Source organism: Poecile atricapillus, chromosome 3, assembly GCF_030490865.1.
Source record: "Poecile atricapillus isolate bPoeAtr1 chromosome 3, bPoeAtr1.hap1, whole genome shotgun sequence".
NCBI lineage: Eukaryota > Metazoa > Chordata > Aves > Passeriformes > Paridae > Poecile > Poecile atricapillus.
In genome coordinates this window covers 47071932-47093389 of record NC_081251.1, presented here as the reverse complement: position 1 = coordinate 47093389, position 21458 = coordinate 47071932, and the positions used below count along the sequence as shown (strand labels likewise).

The 21458-nt window shown below is 38.1% G+C and overlaps 1 protein-coding gene across 2 annotated transcripts in view; it reads left to right on the top strand.

Moving 5' to 3' along the window:
- Positions 1-21458, top strand: part of LAMA4 (laminin subunit alpha 4) — a 99552-nt gene that overhangs the window by 56786 nt on the left and 21308 nt on the right. For both annotated transcript variants that reach the window (XM_058835330.1, XM_058835329.1), the window contains exons 13-25: positions 50-198; positions 2314-2455; positions 3490-3586; positions 4377-4493; positions 5111-5296; positions 10320-10459; positions 11648-11821; positions 12852-12994; positions 13324-13486; positions 15532-15665; positions 16860-17031; positions 19093-19224; positions 20244-20386. In XM_058835330.1, the coding sequence (XP_058691313.1) occupies positions 50-198; positions 2314-2455; positions 3490-3586; positions 4377-4493; positions 5111-5296; positions 10320-10459; positions 11648-11821; positions 12852-12994; positions 13324-13486; positions 15532-15665; positions 16860-17031; positions 19093-19224; positions 20244-20386 (1892 nt within the window). The remainder of the gene's footprint in view (positions 1-49; positions 199-2313; positions 2456-3489; positions 3587-4376; positions 4494-5110; positions 5297-10319; positions 10460-11647; positions 11822-12851; positions 12995-13323; positions 13487-15531; positions 15666-16859; positions 17032-19092; positions 19225-20243; positions 20387-21458) is intronic.

Below are 21458 nucleotides of genomic sequence, written 5' to 3'. Positions count from 1 at the left end.
GATTTTTTGTAATTTTCATCTTCTTTCCTTCCTTCCCTGTTTTGTTCAGAATGCGTCAGGGTTCTATGCAGAAATCGATGGAGCTAAAAAGGAACTGCAAGAAAAAATAGCCAACCTGTCCCTGTTTGATGATGATTTGGTAGAAAAGGCTATGCATCATGCACACAACCTAAGAAGACTTGCTGATGAGCTGGATGGGTAAAATTTAACTTCAGCAGAATCTGAATCATACAAGTGCCACTTACTGAACAGCTGAAAAGACAAGCAGAAACACAACAATAAATAGGCACTAAACAAATCAGTGTTAAGTCATGTAGAAGGACTTGTCATGGTGCACAGAGAACAGATGAAGTTTAGCTAGGGAAAATCTATTAAAATTTTTAAAGAATAAATATATATCTTGCATGACATTCTCTCTGATCTAATTGGGCATGTTCTTGTCTTCCTACAGCAAAAGAATAGGAAAGGTGGATTAGTGAAAAGTAAAATAATACAGGCAAGATTAAATGGGGTCTGCAGAAACTGTTCATGTCAGTAAGTTCATTTAAATTAAAAAATGTTTAGCATTAAAGGGCACAAAATGAGCTTTGAGATAATTTTATTCCAAGAACAGTTTTACAGATGGAGTAGTTCTGATGCTTAGTAAGTTGTGTCACAATTAAACTGGCTCACAGTAACATAAAAAACTTAAAATAAGTCTTTCTGTTTTGCAGGAAGATACTAAATGCATCAATATTGCACCAATTTACTAAAAAATCACTTCTAGATATAATTATTTTATTTGCAATTGGGACTATCCATGGAAAAATCACTGCTGTAAATGAATTCTTAAATAAAATATGTCACCGAATTCTACCTTAAGTCATATCATGGGCATATGCTTTTGGAAGATAAGCTTACAACTACTCTTCAAGTGTATTATCTAAATACCAGTTGTTTCTTAATATCCGTATGCCCTAGATAGGAGATTAAAATAGAGGAAAAAAAACCAAAACAGATGGTTTTCTTTTATGCAATTGTATAAAGCTGACATCTGAAACTGTTCTATAATGACACACAAACTACAGAAACATAAAAACCAAACAATATGTTCAGTCTGAGATCAGCTAACTGGGGACAGCAGACTAGGAAGAAAATACCCCATATGGCTAGCCTTCCTCCCTTACCAAAATAATTTTGAAATTATTACTAAGTCAAACACACTAGGAATTTCACAAAAAGCAAAAAAATGTAATTACAAAATGTCCAGATACAACAATGCTAACTCTCTTATTTGTTGAGAAGATTGTTCTGCAGTGAAACTTTAATCCTTTAAAACATTTAGCCTGTCTTCAAAACATCTTGGTTTTATAGGTTTGCTTTATTAGCCTATTAGGCTTTTATTTGATGGAGTTTATTTATTATTTTTTTTTTTGCCTTAAGGAAATTTAGCATAAAAGTCTTGCAATAATGCTGAATCTGGAAATTTAATAATCCCTCGGTGTGCAAACACTTTGAAGTGAATGCAGACATGTGCAAATACATCTATATTTAGAATCTATTTCTAACACATACTTTGAAATATGATTATCACCAGAACATTAAAAAATAGTATTTATTCAAAAATTTTAACACATGAATATAGAGTCCTGAACTATCTTCAGTCTGGAATCTCCCCTGATGATGACCAGTTATCATCAGTTATCACCTAACACACAGATCAAAACCATGCTATCAAAGGGTTTTTTCAGTTTTTAAATCTAACTGCCTGCAAATTTTCATGACTAGGGGTAGTTGTTCACTTGATTCTCCTCCTTTTCCCACTCACCTTTGGAAAACACGGACAGGACAGTGACACAGCTATCCTGGTCACTGGCACACATAGTCTTTCCATTCATGGGTAGGAATTATTCCTAAAAAAGGATTACTGATAGACCTGTTATTCTGTTAATTTATGGAATATCTAATCTAGATTTTTAAAAAAGGTAAAAGCTGAGCAGTCATTTCTTGCTGCTCACATAAATGTTAAAGGCAAAATTCTCAGAGCTAATTGGCAGGGAAGAGTCTTCTATCCACACAGTTTTCACATGCTTCAGATTGGTCAAACACAATGAAGAGGATACCAGTTAGGCCAAGTACATTTATGTGTACTTGGTAGTTTATTTCATTCATGGAAAGTCCATTTCAGACACAATTACTGTTTTAATATATGACCCTGCACACTGGTGTTCACTGGTAAATATACTCAATTTAGTAGTTATGTGTGTGATTATGTAGTCAGAAACTACTTTGATTCAGTTTGGTTTCTTTCACCTTTTACTCTCTTTTGAACAGGAATTTGTATGGTGTTGATTCAAATGGTTTGGTGCAAAGGGCAATCAATGCTTCAAATGTGTATGAGAACATTGCTGGTTATATCGAAGAAGCCAATAAAGTTGCAACATTGGCACTGAACACAACAAACCGGGTCAAGGATGTAAGTAATTTTCGTAACACCAGCTTTTATTTTACAATGTTCAGGGACTTCAGGCACCTAAGTGTAAAGAAAAAACAAGTTTAGCTTAACTGGCAGCATTGAACTTCTCACTGCACTTTTTTTCCTTTATTATTTCCTGAATTAAATCCCATGTAACTAATTACTCTTCCAGTCTGAAGTCCCCTGGTATTTGAAAAGAAATGAGAGGTTCTTCTGTCCCTATCCCATAGGGTGATGCTGCTCTGTGTTGTCACTCACATTGCAACATTTCTGTGAAATTACAGACAACTCCCTGCTCCTGTAGGAGCCTGAGCTGGCATTTAGTGATTGAGTCCTTCTACTTCACTCAGTAGTGAAGTAGGAATGTAGCAAGTGGCTTGAAATGTGGCCAAGACATCACTGCATCTCACAGAAGATCAGGTTGAAATGGGACAAAGCCCACTTGTATACTCAGTGGAAGGAGTAGGATGCTAATTTTGTCTCTGGCCTTACTGTTCAAAAATACTTTACATGAAGTTTTGGTATGCCTATAGTTACCAATCGGTACACATGCTATTTAGCATCAATTTATTAGTGGGATAGCAAGAGAATTTGGGTAGATTAAAGGAGTCTGAACCCCAGAGGGCTAAGGGGTTCCAAGTCCAGCCCTCTGTACCCACCATACTTGCTGCAGACTGCAAGACAGCTCTCCATCAAGTGAAAGCACTTATCAGCTGAGATGACAGTAGAAATGAACAGTCACAGTGCCTAAATAACATGCAGCACTCAGTCACATTGACTAAACTGGAGCTGATAAATTAAGAGGATTTTCTCCATCTTTGTTACCCAGTAGTGTTTTTGGAAAACCATATGTTTGCTTTTCAGACCTTTTTCCAATCCAACTGCCAATCTTAAATTTTAACAAAGCAAATTAAACTGCAGTGACTTTGCAGTTGCATTTATATATAGGTAAAATATTGTCCACAACTAAACACAATAAAGTAGAATATTTGATGAGGATTATTCTGACTTTCTTTTTTGGAACATGCTTGTAGGCTGCAGTTGGAATTGATACTCAGGTCATTTACCATAAAGGTAAAAGTGAAGAACTTCTCATCCGAGCCATGCAGCTACAACGGACAGCACATGACAGTAAATATACATCCTTTCTGTTTTCCCAATCAGCTTATAGCCATGCACATTAAAATAAATTTCAGAAGCACACCACTAAGCAGAACTACTTATTGATTATAACAGCTTATAATCAATAAGTATAATAGCTTATTGATAGAATTTACCACACAAAGTACTTGAAATGGTCATAGGCACAGTTTGAGTAGTTCATGTTTTGTCATCCCACTAGATACTGATAATTTATTTCATTCATGGAAAGTCCATTTCAGTTACAGCTACTGTTTTAATATATGACCCTGCAAGCTGTTGTTCACTGGTTAATATACTCAATTAAGTAGTTTGATTAAAACCAAATCACAGCAGCTTAAATGTTCAGAAAGCTGGATTTCACCCAGGGAGGGTAATAATAAATGTTAAAGTAGTTTGGCCTTTCTTCACTGCAAATGGAAGAAAGATTTAGAATTACAAATTTATCTTTTAAATGTTTCAGGGCCTTTTGAGTGCCTTAAAACTATTCCTGTGTACCAGTTGCAGCTATTCTCAGCACTTCTGGTAAAGCAAGGAGAAAGAGTACTGACTGAAACACAGCTCTCCAGATTTTTGGAAGACACCCTGTGGCAAGCAGGGGTGCTGCAGGGCTGGTTTTTCCTTTAGATTATGTAAAGTCAGGAGTGCAAGTATGTCCTAAATTAAAAGAGGCCATGTCATACTGTATACAGTGTATTAAATGCCTAACTACATACTGAATTTCCCCTTTTAGATGCCACTCTGATGCCCCTCAGCTGTGCCTCCCCTTTTCTCCCCACAGGCAGCAGTTACACCATTGCAGACACCAGCTGGCAAGTCAATGGCACTTTTGCCAGAATGAGTTCCCTGCGGAGCCAACTGATGAGAGCCATCGCAAAAATGCAATCAGCAGAGACAGGTTAGAAGGGGAACTTCATCTTTATGATGCTTTATATTAATACATTCAAGAGCACATTTTTATCTTTGAATATGGATATGAAGTAGCTACTAAGAGTTCAACACTGTGGGCACTACCAGACCTAGGTATCAAATATCCAGCTCTAACATTTTCATAATGAAATTAAATGATTTTTCACTGAAATTAACAACATTCTTCTTGAGCCTTGTGCAGGTCTTGGCTGCAGTAGAGTTATTTTTCTTCACAGTTGCTAGCATGGGGCTGTATTTTGGATTTGTGTTGAACAGATTTGATAATTTTGATAATAAAAGAGATGTTTTTGTTGCTACAAAGGGCAGGGCTTACACAGAGGCAAGGCCTTTTCTGCTTTTCATACTGCCATGCTGATGAGGAGACTGGGGATGCATGGGAAGCTAAGAATGAGCAGAGCCAGGACAGCTGACCCCAAGTGACCAAAAGAATATTCCATTCCATTTGACATCATGCTCAGTGTATATAAACTGGAGGGAAGAAGAGAAAAGGGAGGGGGAAGACAGAGAGTGGAGAGGGACGGGACACAAAACACACCTGAATATTTGAAAGAGTTAATTTCCTATCATTCCCTATTTGTTCTGTAGAGGAGGCCAGAGAGCGTTTGGAGCAAGCTCAGCTGAAGACTGCAGAGGCTGTAAGTGCTACCACGACAGTAACACAGGCTACAACTCCCATGGATGAGAACGTGAAGTTGTGGTCCCAAAACCTGCAAGACTTCCAGCACAATTCAGAGGCATATGACAGTGCTGTGCATTCAGCTGGAGATGCAGGTATGGTGGCCTGAAGTTTGCCATTCCTCAGTGTCAAAAAATCAGGGAATCATAGCAATAACATATTGTATGAATTGTTTACATTGCATATTCATTGCATATAATCTTGTAGCATTTTGCCTCCATGAAAATTTTCAAAAATTAGCAGTTGTCTAGGTCTTGACTATATTTTAAAAACACTGGATATTCAGTGGACTTCCAAAAACTATTTAAACACTTATGTGCTGAGGACTTACTGACTTTTATTTCATTTTTTCAGGGTACCAAGATCACATGGTAAACAGCTTGTTTAAACACTTATTGCTATTATGGTTGGTGATTTAGGGTTTTATGTTTGTTTGTTTTTTAACATTGAGAAGCATTTGAAAACAGAGCCCTTTTGTCCTCAGGAGTACAAACATGAAGAAATGGTTCCTCACTTGATGAGCTCGTAGTCTAAACAAAGGGGTCAAAGAGGATAAAGGAGGAAATAAAATATTTAAGCAGGGTGATTTCTGGAGAAGCTTATAAACATCACATTAATTCCACTTTTATTATTGGAAACACAGGAAACATTGGAAAAGTTATTATGAAAAATTTAAGGCAAACATAAAGATAAAAGAAAAGCTAAGGCAGACTACAAAATTGAAATGGAAATGATAGACAAGAGTAGAAAAAGAGTTGTGAAGATGAAGCCGAAAGGAAGTCACTGTAGAAGGAAGAAAAGGAACAATTGGGGAAGAAAATAATCAATCTAGAAATGAAAATAGTTGGAATAAAAAATTGATTACAGCAGCACTATTTATTGCTCCATGTATTCTTGACTCTGCCCAGAAGGCTCACTAATCCTAAGATAGTTATGGCTAGGGAGGTTGGAAATCCAGAACAAGTAATTTCCTTCACACATTTGATGATACTATCACCTGCAGACCTGTTCAGTGATGTCTTGCCTCCTAAAAGTGTCCCAGAGAAAGTCCATAATTTCATTGACTCTGTCTCCAGAAAATCTGAATCTCAGATCTACTGCCCTAAATCCCTTCTCCTTCTGTCAGGAAGTTTGCAACTCAAGTGTCATTTTACTGTAAATGGAGTTATGAGCCCAACCCAATCATTGCTTCTAGTGTTCCAAAGTCACAGTCTTCCCTCTTAGCTGGGGAATCCCAAGAGTCATGTTATTTTCAGAATTTCAAGATCAATAAGACCCTTACCCCTGGTATGTTCGGTTAAATGAGTGCTCCCAAGAACTGCCATAGAAGTGGTACTCTTCACAAGAAGAAACTCAGTGCTATTCAATGTCCCAATTTCTGGCTCCAGAACTGGAGGAAACTCAGATTTCTCTGAACTTTTCATCAAAAGGGAGCAGTGAACCTCTCCCTCTGGGAATGGGTAAGCTCACTGCTAGTCACTGCACAGAGCTCCATAAGAGTGTAGTTAATATAGCAGCACTTGGATTGGATTGCATCGCTATAAAATGTTTTGGATCACCACAAAGCACAGTTTAGGCTATGGGTTCTAATTATCATGTAAAACAATGCAAATGTGGATATGCTTGGCCTCCCAGGAGGGAATGATGAGAATTATGAGAAACATCCAAGAGAAACAGTGTGCTGTAGCTTACACATGAAGCTTTCTGTTTTTATTCACCTTTACACTTGATTTACATTTAACATTTACCTTTGCCAGCTTAGTAGGTAGAGCAGCAACACAGACTGCATTTGGCTCTTCATGCTCAAAATGCCAGCAGACATTCAGGATTCAAAAAAATCTGCTCATACTAGCTCTTGTAGTGGAGGAAATATTTCCAGCAGCATTTGAGGTGCTCTGTGAAAAGAGTTAAAATGGCCCAGCTGTCCCTTGGTATGTTCCCAAAAAGGAACAAGAACAGCTTCTATGTGATGTGCCTGGAAAAAATGCCTTCCCTGTGATGGTGGGCTTGCAGGTAGGGAGTCACCTTGAAAATACTTATTCATATCTGAGCTCCTGAAGGGCCTTCTGAGCTCAAACTAACTGCTGGAAAGACGCTAATATGCAACCTACAGCAAAGTGTGCCCTAGTACATTTGTGGAGGAAGCTTTTCCATGGCATTTTTGTTCCAAAGGCATTTAATTTGTTTGCTTAAGGTATGATTAGCTGTTTTTTGCCAGAAAGATCAGGTGGAAATAGCTGAGAAGGGAGATCAGTGCTACACAGGAGGCTGGCACAGTTAGTGCTCCAGACAGATGTGATTGTGATTCACAGCCCAGAAAGACAGATGTAGACATGCCAGGCATGGTGGAGCATTCCCAGATAAGCTGTGTATTCTGCCAGGAGAGGTTGATCTGACAGGAGGAATGTCCATCAAAGTCCAAAGGAAAGTTCCAACAAATGTTCAGACAGGTGCCTGGAACACCAAAACACCTGATCTCCATGCCAATAACACTACCAGAGCAGCTGAAACCTCTAAGCAGGGATGTCTGCACTGCCCTTGAATAAAGCTTGCACTTGGTGTTCGGGGAGGTGAGAGCATGTCTTGGCTGTGTAGTTTGTCTGGGAATAGTCCATGTTGCCATTGTGCAGGGAATTGGTGGGCTTCAGCATAGAGGCTGGCAGACAGTTTGGGAAGGAAAACATGAAAGGGAAAAGTGTCTGGAAGGTTACAGTCAGGGTGTTTCCTCCTTGACAATTTCCCTTCTACTCTTTTTCATATTTTATCACTGGGTTGGACTAATTTTCTTTTCCACTCTCACATAAAGACATAAATCAAAATCAGTGTTCTTCTCTTTAAGAATGCCATTATAAAGGCCAAGAGGAAGAGATTTATATTGAGATTTCACAATAGTTCTAGTAGTTACAGATGTTAGTTTTGTGTTTTCTTGCTACAGTAGCATTTCAAGTTTAATACATCAAATTTCAAACAGTTTTAAAATATTGAATCAAACACAATTCCAGTTCAGTTGCAGATCATTTTAAAAAATTTAAAAAAAATTTGCTGCAATTTGCAAAATCATTTTCTGAGATTTAAGTATTTTTGCCTTAAAAATGGAGAAAGGTAACGAAAACTTTCTATAAGCTGACTTGGGGTTTGTTGGGTTTTTTTTTAAGTAGAAAATTTAACACATTTTGGAATCACCATTATATCCAAAATTTTCTGTAATTCTTTGAGGATTCATTAAAATTATGATATTTTAATGTACAGTAAGCTTTACTTTCTGTAAAGTGAAGTTTTCATGCAGAATAGCTGATTACTAACTCCCACTACATAAGGCCCTTCAGGACTAAATGGGAAAAACTGGAGGGTCTAAAGTTCTATATGGCCCACTCCTCAGCTGAACTTGGAAAGCAAAACACAGATGAAAACAGCCATGCAGAGACAGGACAGGACTGGCAAATACAGATTTTTCACTCTATCCAAAACCAAGCAGACTTGTAGGAATCCATGGAGTCTTCTCATATTCTGGGTTGATATGAATGAGGCTGAGGCTTATTCAATCCAGACTGGAAGCACAGAAAAGTGATTGGAGTCGGGTCCTTATCCCATTTTTTATACAGTCTCCTATATCTGATGATTAGCCCCTTTACCTGCCTCTGCAGTCTTCATGCAGAAATACTCAAGGCCAGGTTGGGTAGGGCTCTCAAAATGTGGACCAGTGCAAGGTGTCCCTGCCCACAGCAGGGGGCTTGGAACTAGGTGATCTTTAAGGTCCCTTCCAGCACAAGCCCTTCTATGAGTCTCAGACAAAGGTAAAAACATGACAGGAAGAACACAAGAGCAGGTGGATGTAAGTTGACAATCCCTAAAATATTACTTCAAACTCTACAAATCTGGTCTTAGCCTTTACAGTGAATCCATGCCATTAAAATTAACTCTGAATGCTGGATCTTTCTTATATGCATGTAGCCTTGCAGCTAAAATCTCATTCCATTATACTCAGCTACTTGTACCTACATTTAATTAAAGATGAAAAATATGTGATGTGTAAATATCCTTCAAAGGGCAGCATGTCATTGGAATCTGATGTGATGAAACTGGATTATAATTAGGGGTAGTTATTTTTCCTTCTTGATAATTTTTCTGCTTATCTTCCTGGGAAATGACTTTTCTCACTTTGAACATGACAGACCCCCTGCATTTCCCTTCAATAACAATGACACTTGCACAGGTACCACCAGAAGACACAGCAGCAAAAGATCAAAGGTCCAGGACTCTAATTCACAACCCCTGTCATATGCAGGCAGGAAAACTAACAAGGTTACCAATCACAAGGGCTGGGGCAGGCACTAAGCACAGTTCAGGTGCACACACACCATCATCATCATCTAAGGCCTTCTATTGTCCACCACAGGCCAGTTACCACAGCTTGAAATTGGCAGTGTTTCTGTCATGAGAGTGGACTGTGAGCCACAAGCAAACACATCTCCTGTGCAGCTACTGCTGCTATCTGGGTGGTAACATCAGGCTAAAAAACAAAAAAAAAAAAAAAAAAAAAAAAACAAAAAAAAAAAAAAAGCTGAGAAAATCTTTTTCAGCTGAAAGTTGAGGAAAACAGCCTATACATCTCCCCTACAGTGAATTTGAAGAGCTCATGAACCATAACTCTTAGATGCAGTTCCCAGGTCAGCCACAGATATCCAGTGAGATGCAGAACAAATAATCCTTCTGTTCCAATTGCTGTAGCTGTAAAATTAGGCTTAACATTCGTTTGTCTTGATGGAAGATTAAAAGGTTAAAACTATTAATGTTTGCACAGTTCCATGAGGAAAAAATAACAGAGGTAACACACCACAGTATTACCTATGAGTCCTAAGAAAACACAGTGTCCCTTGTGCAAACTTATTTCCAAAAACTTTAGCAATACTGGATTCTTAGAAGTCACTATCCTTTCTGAAATCACCGTGACTCACACATCATAGTTATGACTTGGTCAGAAAGTAGAAGGAGACAGGTGAGCTAACCTAAGAGGATAGGGTGTAATATTCCTGATGCAAAACCAGCCTTTCAAAGAGGAAAAAAAAAAAAACAAAAAAAAACCAAGCCTCTAAGCTCTCTCTTCTTTTCTAACTGCAGTGCAGAAACTTACAGAAGTTTTCCCTCAACTCCTGGACAAACTGCGAAAAGTAGAACAGAAGGCACCAGCAAACAATATTTCTTCCAGCATTCAGCGGATCAGAGAGTTAATTGCTCAGACCAGGAGTGTAGCAAGCAAGGTGAAACTTTTGGACGTTTGGGACATTTGGTTACTAGTGCTAATAATCAAATCTTACTATAACCTCCATTTTCTCAGGCTATGCTAGAAGCCCAAACCTGGACATTGTCACCTCCCCAAAACTGGATGAACAAAGCACATTGGAGGTCATTAAATCTTTACAGCAGCTATTTGCAAGCATTTGACATTATCATAGTATTCATGGTAGACTATTGTTACTGCAGTAGCAACTTGACAATAAAGATTTGGGCACAATGTATAAGATGGCCAGAACAACAAAATCTAATTACCTACAATTTGCAGGCAAATTACCTACAAAGCTAATTACCATGAGTAATAATTACAGCAATTTAATGTAAGCTTTTCTGAGATGACAGCATTTCTTTTTTTTCTTTCTTTCTTTTGAATTAATTTTCTGCAGTGTTAGAAAATCCTTGGCTCCCATATATTTAATAGAGAAGAAAACACTTTCATTACCATACATAAATAATGAGGGTTTTTTCTCTAACAAGAAAACCAAGGTCAAGTATATTTGAATTCATTCAGAGAAATAAAAAATTCAGTGCACTATTGTATGTTCACAGTGCTAGAATATAACTTGGAAAAATCAGTTTGTGTGTAGTGCTTGACTGTTCTTTAAAATGTATTTTGTGATTCTGGTATACTGTGTTTAAACTTGAAAACATTAGTTATGTTGAAAGCATTTTGAACTAAAATGAACAGTTTTACAATTCTATTAGCATCTCATAAATATCACTGTAGATTCAATAATATAACAGGATTACTCATGAACAGAAAATGGTCATACAATTCCCAAAGCAAAGAAACAAATTATGGGCAGAAGTTTTATAGCCGTGTAAGAATTTCATTATGTGCCATACACAGTAACGTAGCCCTGATTCAACTAAGCACACATCTATCTCCCACTGAAATGTAATTTACTTTATGAATATACTTAAGCAGAGTTCATTAGGACATTTAATTAATTTTAAAATAACTTCCTCCATATTCTTTACAGTGTCTTCCAGAAAAGATTGTTTCAAACATACAATTTTAGATGCCCAGTATATAGGTGCCAACTCCACTCTTGCAGTAAGCAAGGCTGCTGGCTCAGTATTATGACACACTTACCTTAGGTAATGACCCCAGGCAGCAACACGTGTCTCACTTTGCACATTTGCAACTGCAGGTCCAAGTTTCCATGATGTTTGAAGGCCAATCAGCTGTTGAAGTCAATCCAAAGATCAACGTGGAAGAACTGAAATCTTTCACTTCCATGAGCTTGTACATAAAGCTTCACAAAGACAACCCACAGCTGGCAGCCTCTCCAGACAGATTCATTTTGTACCTCGGAAACAAAAATGTAAGAGAATAACCCAGTTAATTTTTATGCATATATTTTTTTTTTTAAAAATAAGTCAGTTCAAAATTTATTTGCCCTCAATTTTCCCTCTCACTGTTTCTTCATGTTTCAAAATTAGAGGTGTCTGCTCTATGACCATAATTGATTTTGTGACAAGCAAAGAGCAAGGGTTCCTCAGACCCCTGTCCTTGAGACTTGTCACCCCAAACAATGAAGGATTCTCTCTAAAAAGCAAATCAGACTGCCTGGCAGTGTACTGCTTTGATTGTCACTGCTGTGAGCCACACTTGCTATCTCCTCTGCCAATACCAAGGTGCTCTGAAGCAGTTAATGTCACCTGCCTGGCTTCTGTGAGATATGCCTTAATCAGTTCATGCTGCTGACAGTGTCAGTTCCAAATCTCTGAGGTCACAGGCCCACAAGATAAGTAGGCTTCTTTATCTGTGGCTTGTGCTGCTGTTGTACACTCTGTACACTCCTCATCACTACTTTGAAATAGCTGTTCTTTAAACTGTGGTTCTGAGGAAAAAAAAAAGTCACAACTCACAAGCCAGGTATCACTCTGGAAATCTGTTACTTGGGAAGGTAAAGAGGCAGGCTTTCATTTTTAAGCTTTCCTAAAAAGAATGTCTGCTGAATATAAATCAATTGAAACACCTCTTGGCAGAATATTTAATTGCAGCATAATACCTGGGCTTTAGACTATTTCCTGCACATGGCACTGCACATTAAATAATGCTGAACAGCTTCCCATTGAACATGAGTAATTCATGGGCAGCAGAGATCTCATGACTTTGAAATTACCTCAGTCAAAATGCATACAAAGTAAAATATCAGAGACTTTTTTTCTGTACAGTTTTATGTGGTGAAAGCAACCAATTAGAGAACAAAGGTTTTGTTTCTATTTAAATAGCTTTTGGTAGTATTTAAAGGTGTCATTCAGTTTATCAAAGCTTACCCCTTACTTATGTCCTGCATTAAATCTCTTTCCATGTTGTATCTTTAACATCCCTCTCTGTTGGTGTTCTAGGCAAAACATTACATTGGCCTTGCAATTAAAAATGACAACCTTGTGTACATTTATAATCTGGGGGGCCAAGATGTGGAGATACCTCTGGATTCCAAGCCAGTCAGCACCTGGCCCTCTTACTTCAGCATCATCAAAATTGAGAGGTAAAGTGATAATGTGTATTTCCCCAAAATCAAATAATTTATAGGAAAAATCAAGCAGAAAAGGCTGTGTCACAACTGCCCATCAGGAATTTTCTGTGCTTGGTTCTACACCTGCTGAAATAAATGGAAATTGTTCCTGCTTTTGAAAAGCCAAGACCCAAGGGGTCACAGAGAGGAAGAGATAGTGTCTGTGGTCCCTCCCTTTTTTTACCTCATAATTGCTAGTCTTCTCTAAGGAAATAAAACTCTTCCTGGAGTTGGAGGCTTGTTTTTATTTCTGTAAGTCTGGCCAACATGAAATTCTCTTCTCTTACAATTCTTTTCTGCAGGATCGGAAGACATGGCAAAATGTTTTTAACTGTGCCCAGTCTTAGCAGCACAGCTGAAGAAAAATTCATCAAAAAGGGAGAGGTCCTTGGTCCTGGGTCCCTTCTTAATCTGGAACCTGAAAATGCTGTTTTCTATGTTGGTGGAGTGCCTCCAGGCTTCAAGGTTGGTCAGATAAATATTCTCGATTCAAAATTAAATAGTGCAAACTAATCTTGCTGGACTTCCATTTAAACACAAAAATGGTTGATAAATAAAAAGTCCTTATTTAGTCATTTATCATCTTAGGACTCCAACTTTTAGCCATGGTGAAGAAGTTTTCCCTAACATATTTTGTCATGCAAGTAAGATGATCAGGTGTTTCCTGAAAAGTACTAAAAGGAAGGCTTGCTAGCTGTTAAATAGCGTGCATAGACAAAGGCCTATTAGTTCAATGTTACTTGCAGGCTACCAGTATTTTTCAATGCTAATGAGTTATTTGTACTTAGAATTTGTCTTTTACAGCTGTCACAAAAATGAAAAGCGTTGTTAATATTAAGATCATGTGGTAAACTAACAATATAGCTATTTGTTTGAATTTAAATTATCACTGGTTTAAATCCAGACTTATAACAGCATGAAAGTTGCCTGTGGAGAATATGTCTGAAGACCCATGTGAGACAGTAGCTTCAGTCTAGTTCCTAATAGTCAGCATCAATTAGCACCTCACTTACCTGCTTCTGTGAACATGCCAGTTCCTATTTTGGGATTTAAAACTTCCTATGAATGATCTTGGCTGTGAAAATTGCATGGCTGAATAAAAACACATCTAGAGAATCCTAAATTCTTTAAGCTAACTGTAGCAGGTGTTCAAAAGATGCAAATACTGATCCACAAGGAACTCTCCTGAAAACATAACAACAAAGAAAGAGTAACTCAATACACTTATGCATTCCTGAGATTGGCATTTTTATGACATATATATGCCATAGCAGGAATTTTGGATTATTGATCCCTGGGTGCAAACTGCCTGGAAATAGGACTGAAGATTGAATAACCATTTCGCACACACATGCACATACAAAAAGCAACCCAGCAAATGAACTCTCCAGGTCTGTTCCAGAGCAGAGCAGAGGAAAAAGAAAAGAGAAGAGTGAAGGAAAGAGGAAAGAGAAATAGGAAGAAAAGGATTAATGGTATTATTTGATAGGTCCCCTCCCCCTTAGAAAACGACACCTCACATTTTTATTAACATAGAGTCTGATTTGTTAAAAGATTTTTGCTTCCGTTACATACTGTGCAAATATGGAATGCACCACTTAACCCATACAACTCCCAAGTTTAACATAATTTCAAAGAACAGAAGAAACAAAGGAATAAAGAAAACATGATCATTTACCAAATGTATCTGTGCTGCAGATAAGAACAAAATTTGCTTTTACAGCTACTTATATTCTGTATTGCTGTATTATCGTTACTATTGTATCATAAGAAAATGGAAATAATGAAAATATTAAGAAAAGCTACTAATAGTGATCAAACTCTGAAGTACAAGAGCTATTATTATCACACCTGTTCTACAGGCAAAATATTTTAATATAAAAAGAATGCCTAGGTATGGTAACTTTATTCTTTTGCATTTTGCCCCTCACAATTGTGGCTGTTTAAATTCCATTTGCAGTGGCCTTTGTTAAAAGAAGAAGTTTCTAGACCCTGCTAGCTGTTCAAAATAATACCTACTGAGGATTACCCACTGGCACACATTTTGAATCCCAGCCTCCTGGGTTTAAGGAGCTGTCTCATTTCTCTCTCTCTAATTATGGTGTGGAGTTATTTTTTCTGGCTGTGAAGGATATCTATGCATTAGATATGAAACATCTACTGAGTTATTCACATACATTGAGTAAGCTCTGTTATTAGTAAAGTCTTAGCCTTTTTCCCTGTTTCCAAGCATGCTCCCACCAAAACTACAAAATAAGTTTTTGTTTGCAGTTGCCTTACCTGGCCTAATTGTGTCACTGTGAGACCATTTATGTGCTCCTTTTTTACTTGCAGCCCAAAGGCCATATCATGGTAAGGACTATGAAGACTATTCACAGCAGTATTAACCTTTTGTTTTGAAAATGTGAATTGCACGGGGACAGAACTGATACCAGGCACAAATGCCCTCACAACACCCAACTAAAAAGTGCCGCCTTTCTCCTTTTAACTCTTCCTTGTCCTCTGCACAGCTGCCTCCTAGCCTAAACCTACCTGGCTTCATCGGCTGCCTGGAGCTGGCTACCCTGAACGATGATGTGATCAGCCTGTACAATTTCAAGCACGTCTATAACATCGACACCACCACATCGCCACCTTGTGCCAGGTAGGGGACAGTCCCATCCTCACCCTGGCACTCCTGTTTGTTATAAGTGCCGGTCCTGGTGGCTCATTCCTGCTTTAGATTAAAAAAGTGAAGGTGGTATTGAGTTGTCCCGGAAGGAACTTGGTCGCTCTTAGCTCCTAATTGCCTCAACGAGTTTCATATATATATATATACATGTGTGTGCGTGTGTGTGCATGTATATGTATGTATGTAAGTTGTACTCCTTATGAGTCCCTTTTAGCATGAGATATTCTATGCTTTTTCCACTTTCTCCACTAGCTATCTCACAATCATATTCCTGCCTTTGTAAAGGAAACTGCCACATTAGCTGGGGCTTGCTCCAGGCTCCCTCCTTACCCCGCTGCTTGCCTGGGCAGAGCTCCTGACTCAAATCACGCTGCTCCAAGTGATACAGCCACAGCCAGTCAGGTCTAGTGGGCCCGATAACCTTGAGTGTAGTCCCACCCCCAGCTAGAAGAGCTTACACAGAACTTTCCTCCTGCCATACACTTGAAGCCACAACAGATATTCCTTAGATAGGCCATTCGCAAACTGGGAAATGCAGTTCCTAAAGAAGAAGTGAACATTAACTGCAGCATTCGTTTAGCACAGACACAGCAGGCATTTTGCTCACACAACAGGCAGCAACAGTGGAACCTCTCTCCGGAAAGAAAAGGAGAGTAATTTGCATCCTGCACTGGGAAGAAATGCAGGAACTTTTGGGATAGAGAAAATGAGTTTCTCACACCATTCCCACAGGGAGTGCAAGCTGCTGCTCTCCAGAACAGAGCATACCAGAGTCCATGCTCAGCTAAAGTTCTTGGAGAATTCAAGTGGACTTCTGTACAAACTAGGAAAGCTCTTAATAGAAATAGCTGTGTATCTTTATAATGAGGAAGTTCTCTGGGCCTATCACTTTACAAAGACAAGCAAAGAATTTTCCTCTACATATAACACAGGATAAAAGCACAATGTTATGATGAAGGAGTTAAATGCACCTTCAAAGCTACACATTATTTCCCAGGAAAAAAAATTCTCTGAAAAAAATTGAAAGGAAGTCATCAGTCTCAGCATTGCCAGGCAGAAGCAGAAGTTCAGAACAACTATTTCAATAAAGTATGTAAAAGCATTTAAGTTCCCCTAAAGTAAAATGGGTATATGCCAATTCACCCTTCTCTGCTTGTTTTTCCATAGAGATAAGTTGGCTTTCACTCAGAGCCGGGCTGTGAGCTATTTCTTTGATGGCTCTGGCTATGCCTTGGCCAGAAACATTGAGAGAAGGGGCAAATTCAGCCAGGTGACTCGATTTGACATCGAAGTTCGAACGCCTACAGACAGTGGATTGATCCTGCTGATGATTAATGGGGTGAGTACCAAGTCCTGCTGGTTCTCTTTATCCATTAGAACCACAAGTTCCCCAGTACCTAGAATATCTTGGAAAATCCAAAATGTTTTTATTTCCTCTTCTGGGAAGAGGAAATATTTTGTGTTTTTCTGGTGCATACATATATTAGGCGGGAACTGGAACTTGCTCTGCAAAGTCCTCGGGAAGCCAAACCCCTGAGCTGGACTCTGCTTTTATCCAGAGACAGTCAGGACTTCAAACTGGTCATATCCCTGTGATGATACTTCAAGATAGACTCCAGTTGAGCCCAGCTGTTGTACATTTACTTAAATGTGAATGCACAATCAAAGCTACAGAAAATTTCTGTGAAGTAACTCCCAAGAAGCAGCCACTTTGTGGTAGCTGCCACTTTATAACTATGTCTCAGGGTGTACTAGAGTTAAATATTTAAGTTACTGAAAATAGAAAGCAGTCCAAATAAAAAGGCTTGATCTAAATGTCAGGAGCTTTTCTCAAGTGTGAGAGTGATGCAATCTCTTTAAGAGTTTGAAGACAAACGCGGATCTTTTTTTTTTTTTTTTATCTTTGGGCATTTCCACATCAAGCTCATGAGTTCTGTGTGAATTACAACCTAGAAAAACCAAAACCAAACATTTTTCTATCCAGTCCACAAACAGACACTTGTGTAGGCACCTACATGTAGCACTGCTTTAAGCATTTAGATGGAAAAAAAATCCACTCTTATTAGAAGAGCTACTCTCTAGTGTTTGCCTTTAGAGTTACTTCCAGAAGAGGGTCATGGGAAGCAATTTGCTCTGCAGAATAGCACGCTACCAATAACCTTCATTCTTTGGAGTTTTTGACTAAGCAGCTGCTGTTAAAAGTTTAAGAGCCTTTATTGCAGAGCACTTATTTTTCTTCCAAGCAAAAGCACCTAGAGGTTTCTTGGCGATGTATGCACTTTGTGTTTGTCAGTGGAAACTGCATTCAAGTTGGATATCAGCTGTGGGAGATCATGCCTACTCACAAGCACTTTTAGAAAGTCCGTGTAAGCTGGTCCATTATTCAATTCTGCAAAGACAGCTCATAAATATGGAATGTAATCCTTGTTTCATTTTCAAGTTTATTCTCTTCAGAACAAGCCCAAGCTGCAGTTTCATTTAAAAGTGCTAGATTAAAACCTACTCTTACTTCTTTAAGTAGTGACTTCTATATAAATGTATGTGACCACATAAATGGTGGGCTCATTTATGTCAAAGACAGCTGTTCTTGGCCTGCAGTAGTGTTTTGAAAATTATTGTTCCCGTGTTTCCATTAGGCATGAACACTAGGAGAGAAGAAAAACATTAGCATTGAAAGCATTAACCCAGATGCACATTTACTGTAAACTATTCTTTCTATTTCTTTATGTTCAGTTTTGGAACAAGGCTAATTCTAGGGTGCAAATCTTCATTTCAAGAACTCCCTAAAGATTTTCTAAAGTGCAGCTCCTGCTTATGAAGTTTAGGTTACCCAGCCACAGAACAGAAATGGAATCATTAAGTACAGTCAGGAATTCTAGAAACCAAATACATAGTAAATACACTCTAGCTATTGCTCACCTTTCAGTAAATACATCACTGCTGATCAGGGCTGTGAAAAGACAAAACCCTGAGTGATTGCAGACATTGTGATAAAAGCTGCTAATGCAGATACAGCCATTTTAGCACAACATTGCTTTTACCAGTGTAATATCTTTCATTTAGGGCAGGTGGTATTATTTTAACCATGAATAGATGTGCTTGCATCAGGAATACTTCCATGGTAAAGAATAGTGACATCACTGTGTTACCAAATACTATTTCTATGAGGAAACAGCTCACCAAGTCTTCCAAAAAAGTGCCACTTTTAAAACAATTGTGTGCATGTGCATATAACACATTTATTATAAGTATAAAAATATAGAAACTGTGTTACAATTTTGCAAATGAAAATTTCTTTCCCAACATCCTTTTCCCAATGTCAGTCTCATAATGCTGTTTATTAACTTTTTTTAATTGCTACCACATAATCCTTTTCTGACTGCTGTTTTGTTTTACACAGAGCATGTTCTTCAGCCTAGAGATGCACGATGGCTTCTTGTACCTCCGCTATGACTTTGGTTTCAGCAACGGCCCCATGCTTCTCGAGGACTCCATGAAGAAGGCTAGGATTAACGATGCTAAATTTCATGAGGTACCGATGTGGTTGCTATCACAGCCATTTGACCAACTATCCCAGAAGCTCCAAGCAAAAATAACTGCTCCAAAGCCCATGAAAGGCATAAAAGGATGAGGGTGTAGGTGGTGATATGGTAGAACAGGCAGAAGAGCAGACTGCATGCAAGTCCCATCAATACCCAGCAGAGGAAAGGGAAATCTGTCCCTGCCTCCTCATAAATCAGTGCTTGTAGACAGATTGTGTGTATTACTAGCCAAGGAAAGGACCATTCATATGGGAGAAAGTTTTATTGATTCTATATGAAATTGTATCAAGGACAATTCTCTATATCAAATATAAAACTTTCCTCAAGTAAAACCATGTCATTATGTTAACTTGACCACCTTAGCTGTATTACAAGAATTATGGCATTTCCCATTTCATTTGAAAAGACAGTTGATTTGGTAGCAACCTTCTATATATGCACAGTATTTCATGGAATTTGGCAGATGTAAAATATCTATTTGTATTTGGTTTCAGAGAATTTGCTTTAAGCCAGTGTAACTGTGACAGTAGTAAATTCATCTTAGTGAGCTGCTTCTCCTGCCTTTTATTTGATGTAAATTTGAAGTCTGATTTGTGACCAAAACTACAGCTATAATTCTATTCACATTTAAGCAGAGAACAATTAAGCTTTTTATGCTTTGAAAATGAAAGAAGTTTTTTAAGAAGTATGCCCTAACTTCTTTGATAAATCAAGAAAGCATTCTGAAGTTTACAGAGCTTATCTGTTTGACACAGTGAAGAATTTGAGTGTTTTCATTTGCTTTATTCAAAATTAAAATATCCTGAGGATTCAGTCATCAGAAAAATAGTGACATCAAAACAAACTTCCTACTAGTAATCACTGTCAGCCTCTCCCAATTTACAAACAATTTCTCTGTAAAATGGTAGGAACTTTTCAAACAAAAGGTATAAAGATGCAATCAATTTTGCAATACCACCATAACAGCTTACAAAAGATCACATTTTTAATCACATGCTTTTCTTTTCAGATTTCTATTATATATCACAATTCCAAGAAGATGATCTTGGTAGTAGACAGAAGACATATAAAAAGTGTGGACAATGAAAGAACAGCAATGCCATTCACAGATATTTACATTGGAGGAGCACCTACTGAGATCTTGCACTCCAGGTTGGTTGACAAATGGGATACAGTGAATATTTTCAATTAATCACCACATGTAAGTTAAGCTGTATGGCCTGTCCTTAAGGGGTAACAATAAAACAATTTCTTTGGCATCAACCTTATATAAAATAAACCTTCAGACACTCTTCTAAGTGTCTCAGAGCTCCTAAGTACTGAAGATTAGGCTTGATCCAGCACAGTTACATTCTACTGAAACTGGGCCAGTTTTAGTAAGGGTCACAGAAACAGTTGTGTTCTTAAAACAAAAGGCATTTTCAAAGACCAACATATAAAATTGCTACTGCTCCATGCTCTGAAAAAATTGACCAAGACCCTCTACCTCTACCAATTGCACTTTCAAATCCAAAGATGATCTTTTTCCCACTAAGCATTTCTGATTCATCTCAGGTTCTCTTTGGATCTAAGTCAGATGGCTCTGTGTAGCATGGGAAGAAAAGAAGAGGTCTCATTTTCCCATTGCACCATTTGACAGAAATGCAGTTTAACCTCAGGAGACTGTGTAACTCTCATTTCCTGCCGTAGGAATCTGCCAGACCCCAGGGTCATGCTCTGAGAGCAGACTGGCTACTTGAAGAAGAGTATGCTCTTCTGATAGGCAATATTCATTCCCAGGCTCAGACAGCAAGGCCAAAATTTTCAGAAGGATCCAGCTGCTGTTTCAAGTGTCACAACTGCTAGCAGGGATACCCTCCGTGTTAAAAAAAAAAAAAAGTGCAATGTTGCACCACAGTTTCTAGGACTTAGTGGTAAAATTTCATTCTTTATTCTGTTGACTTGAAAAATTACATCTGAGATACAAAATACTTAATCTTTAAGCTCTTAAGATAGTGACTAACTTCATGTAAAGAAAAATTATGCCTTTCAATCCCATGTAATTATTTGAACATGCAAGCAAAGTGGTGGGCAAGGGACAGAGTATAACTTACCTGTCCATTCAAACAGTTCTTTACAAATGTCTTTCATAAGGGTCTATTAAGAAAACTAGTGGAGTGGAGAGAGAAAAGGCTGTAGTGAATTAGAAAGCAGCTGGGAAAGGGAAAATAGGACATAGTAGTAA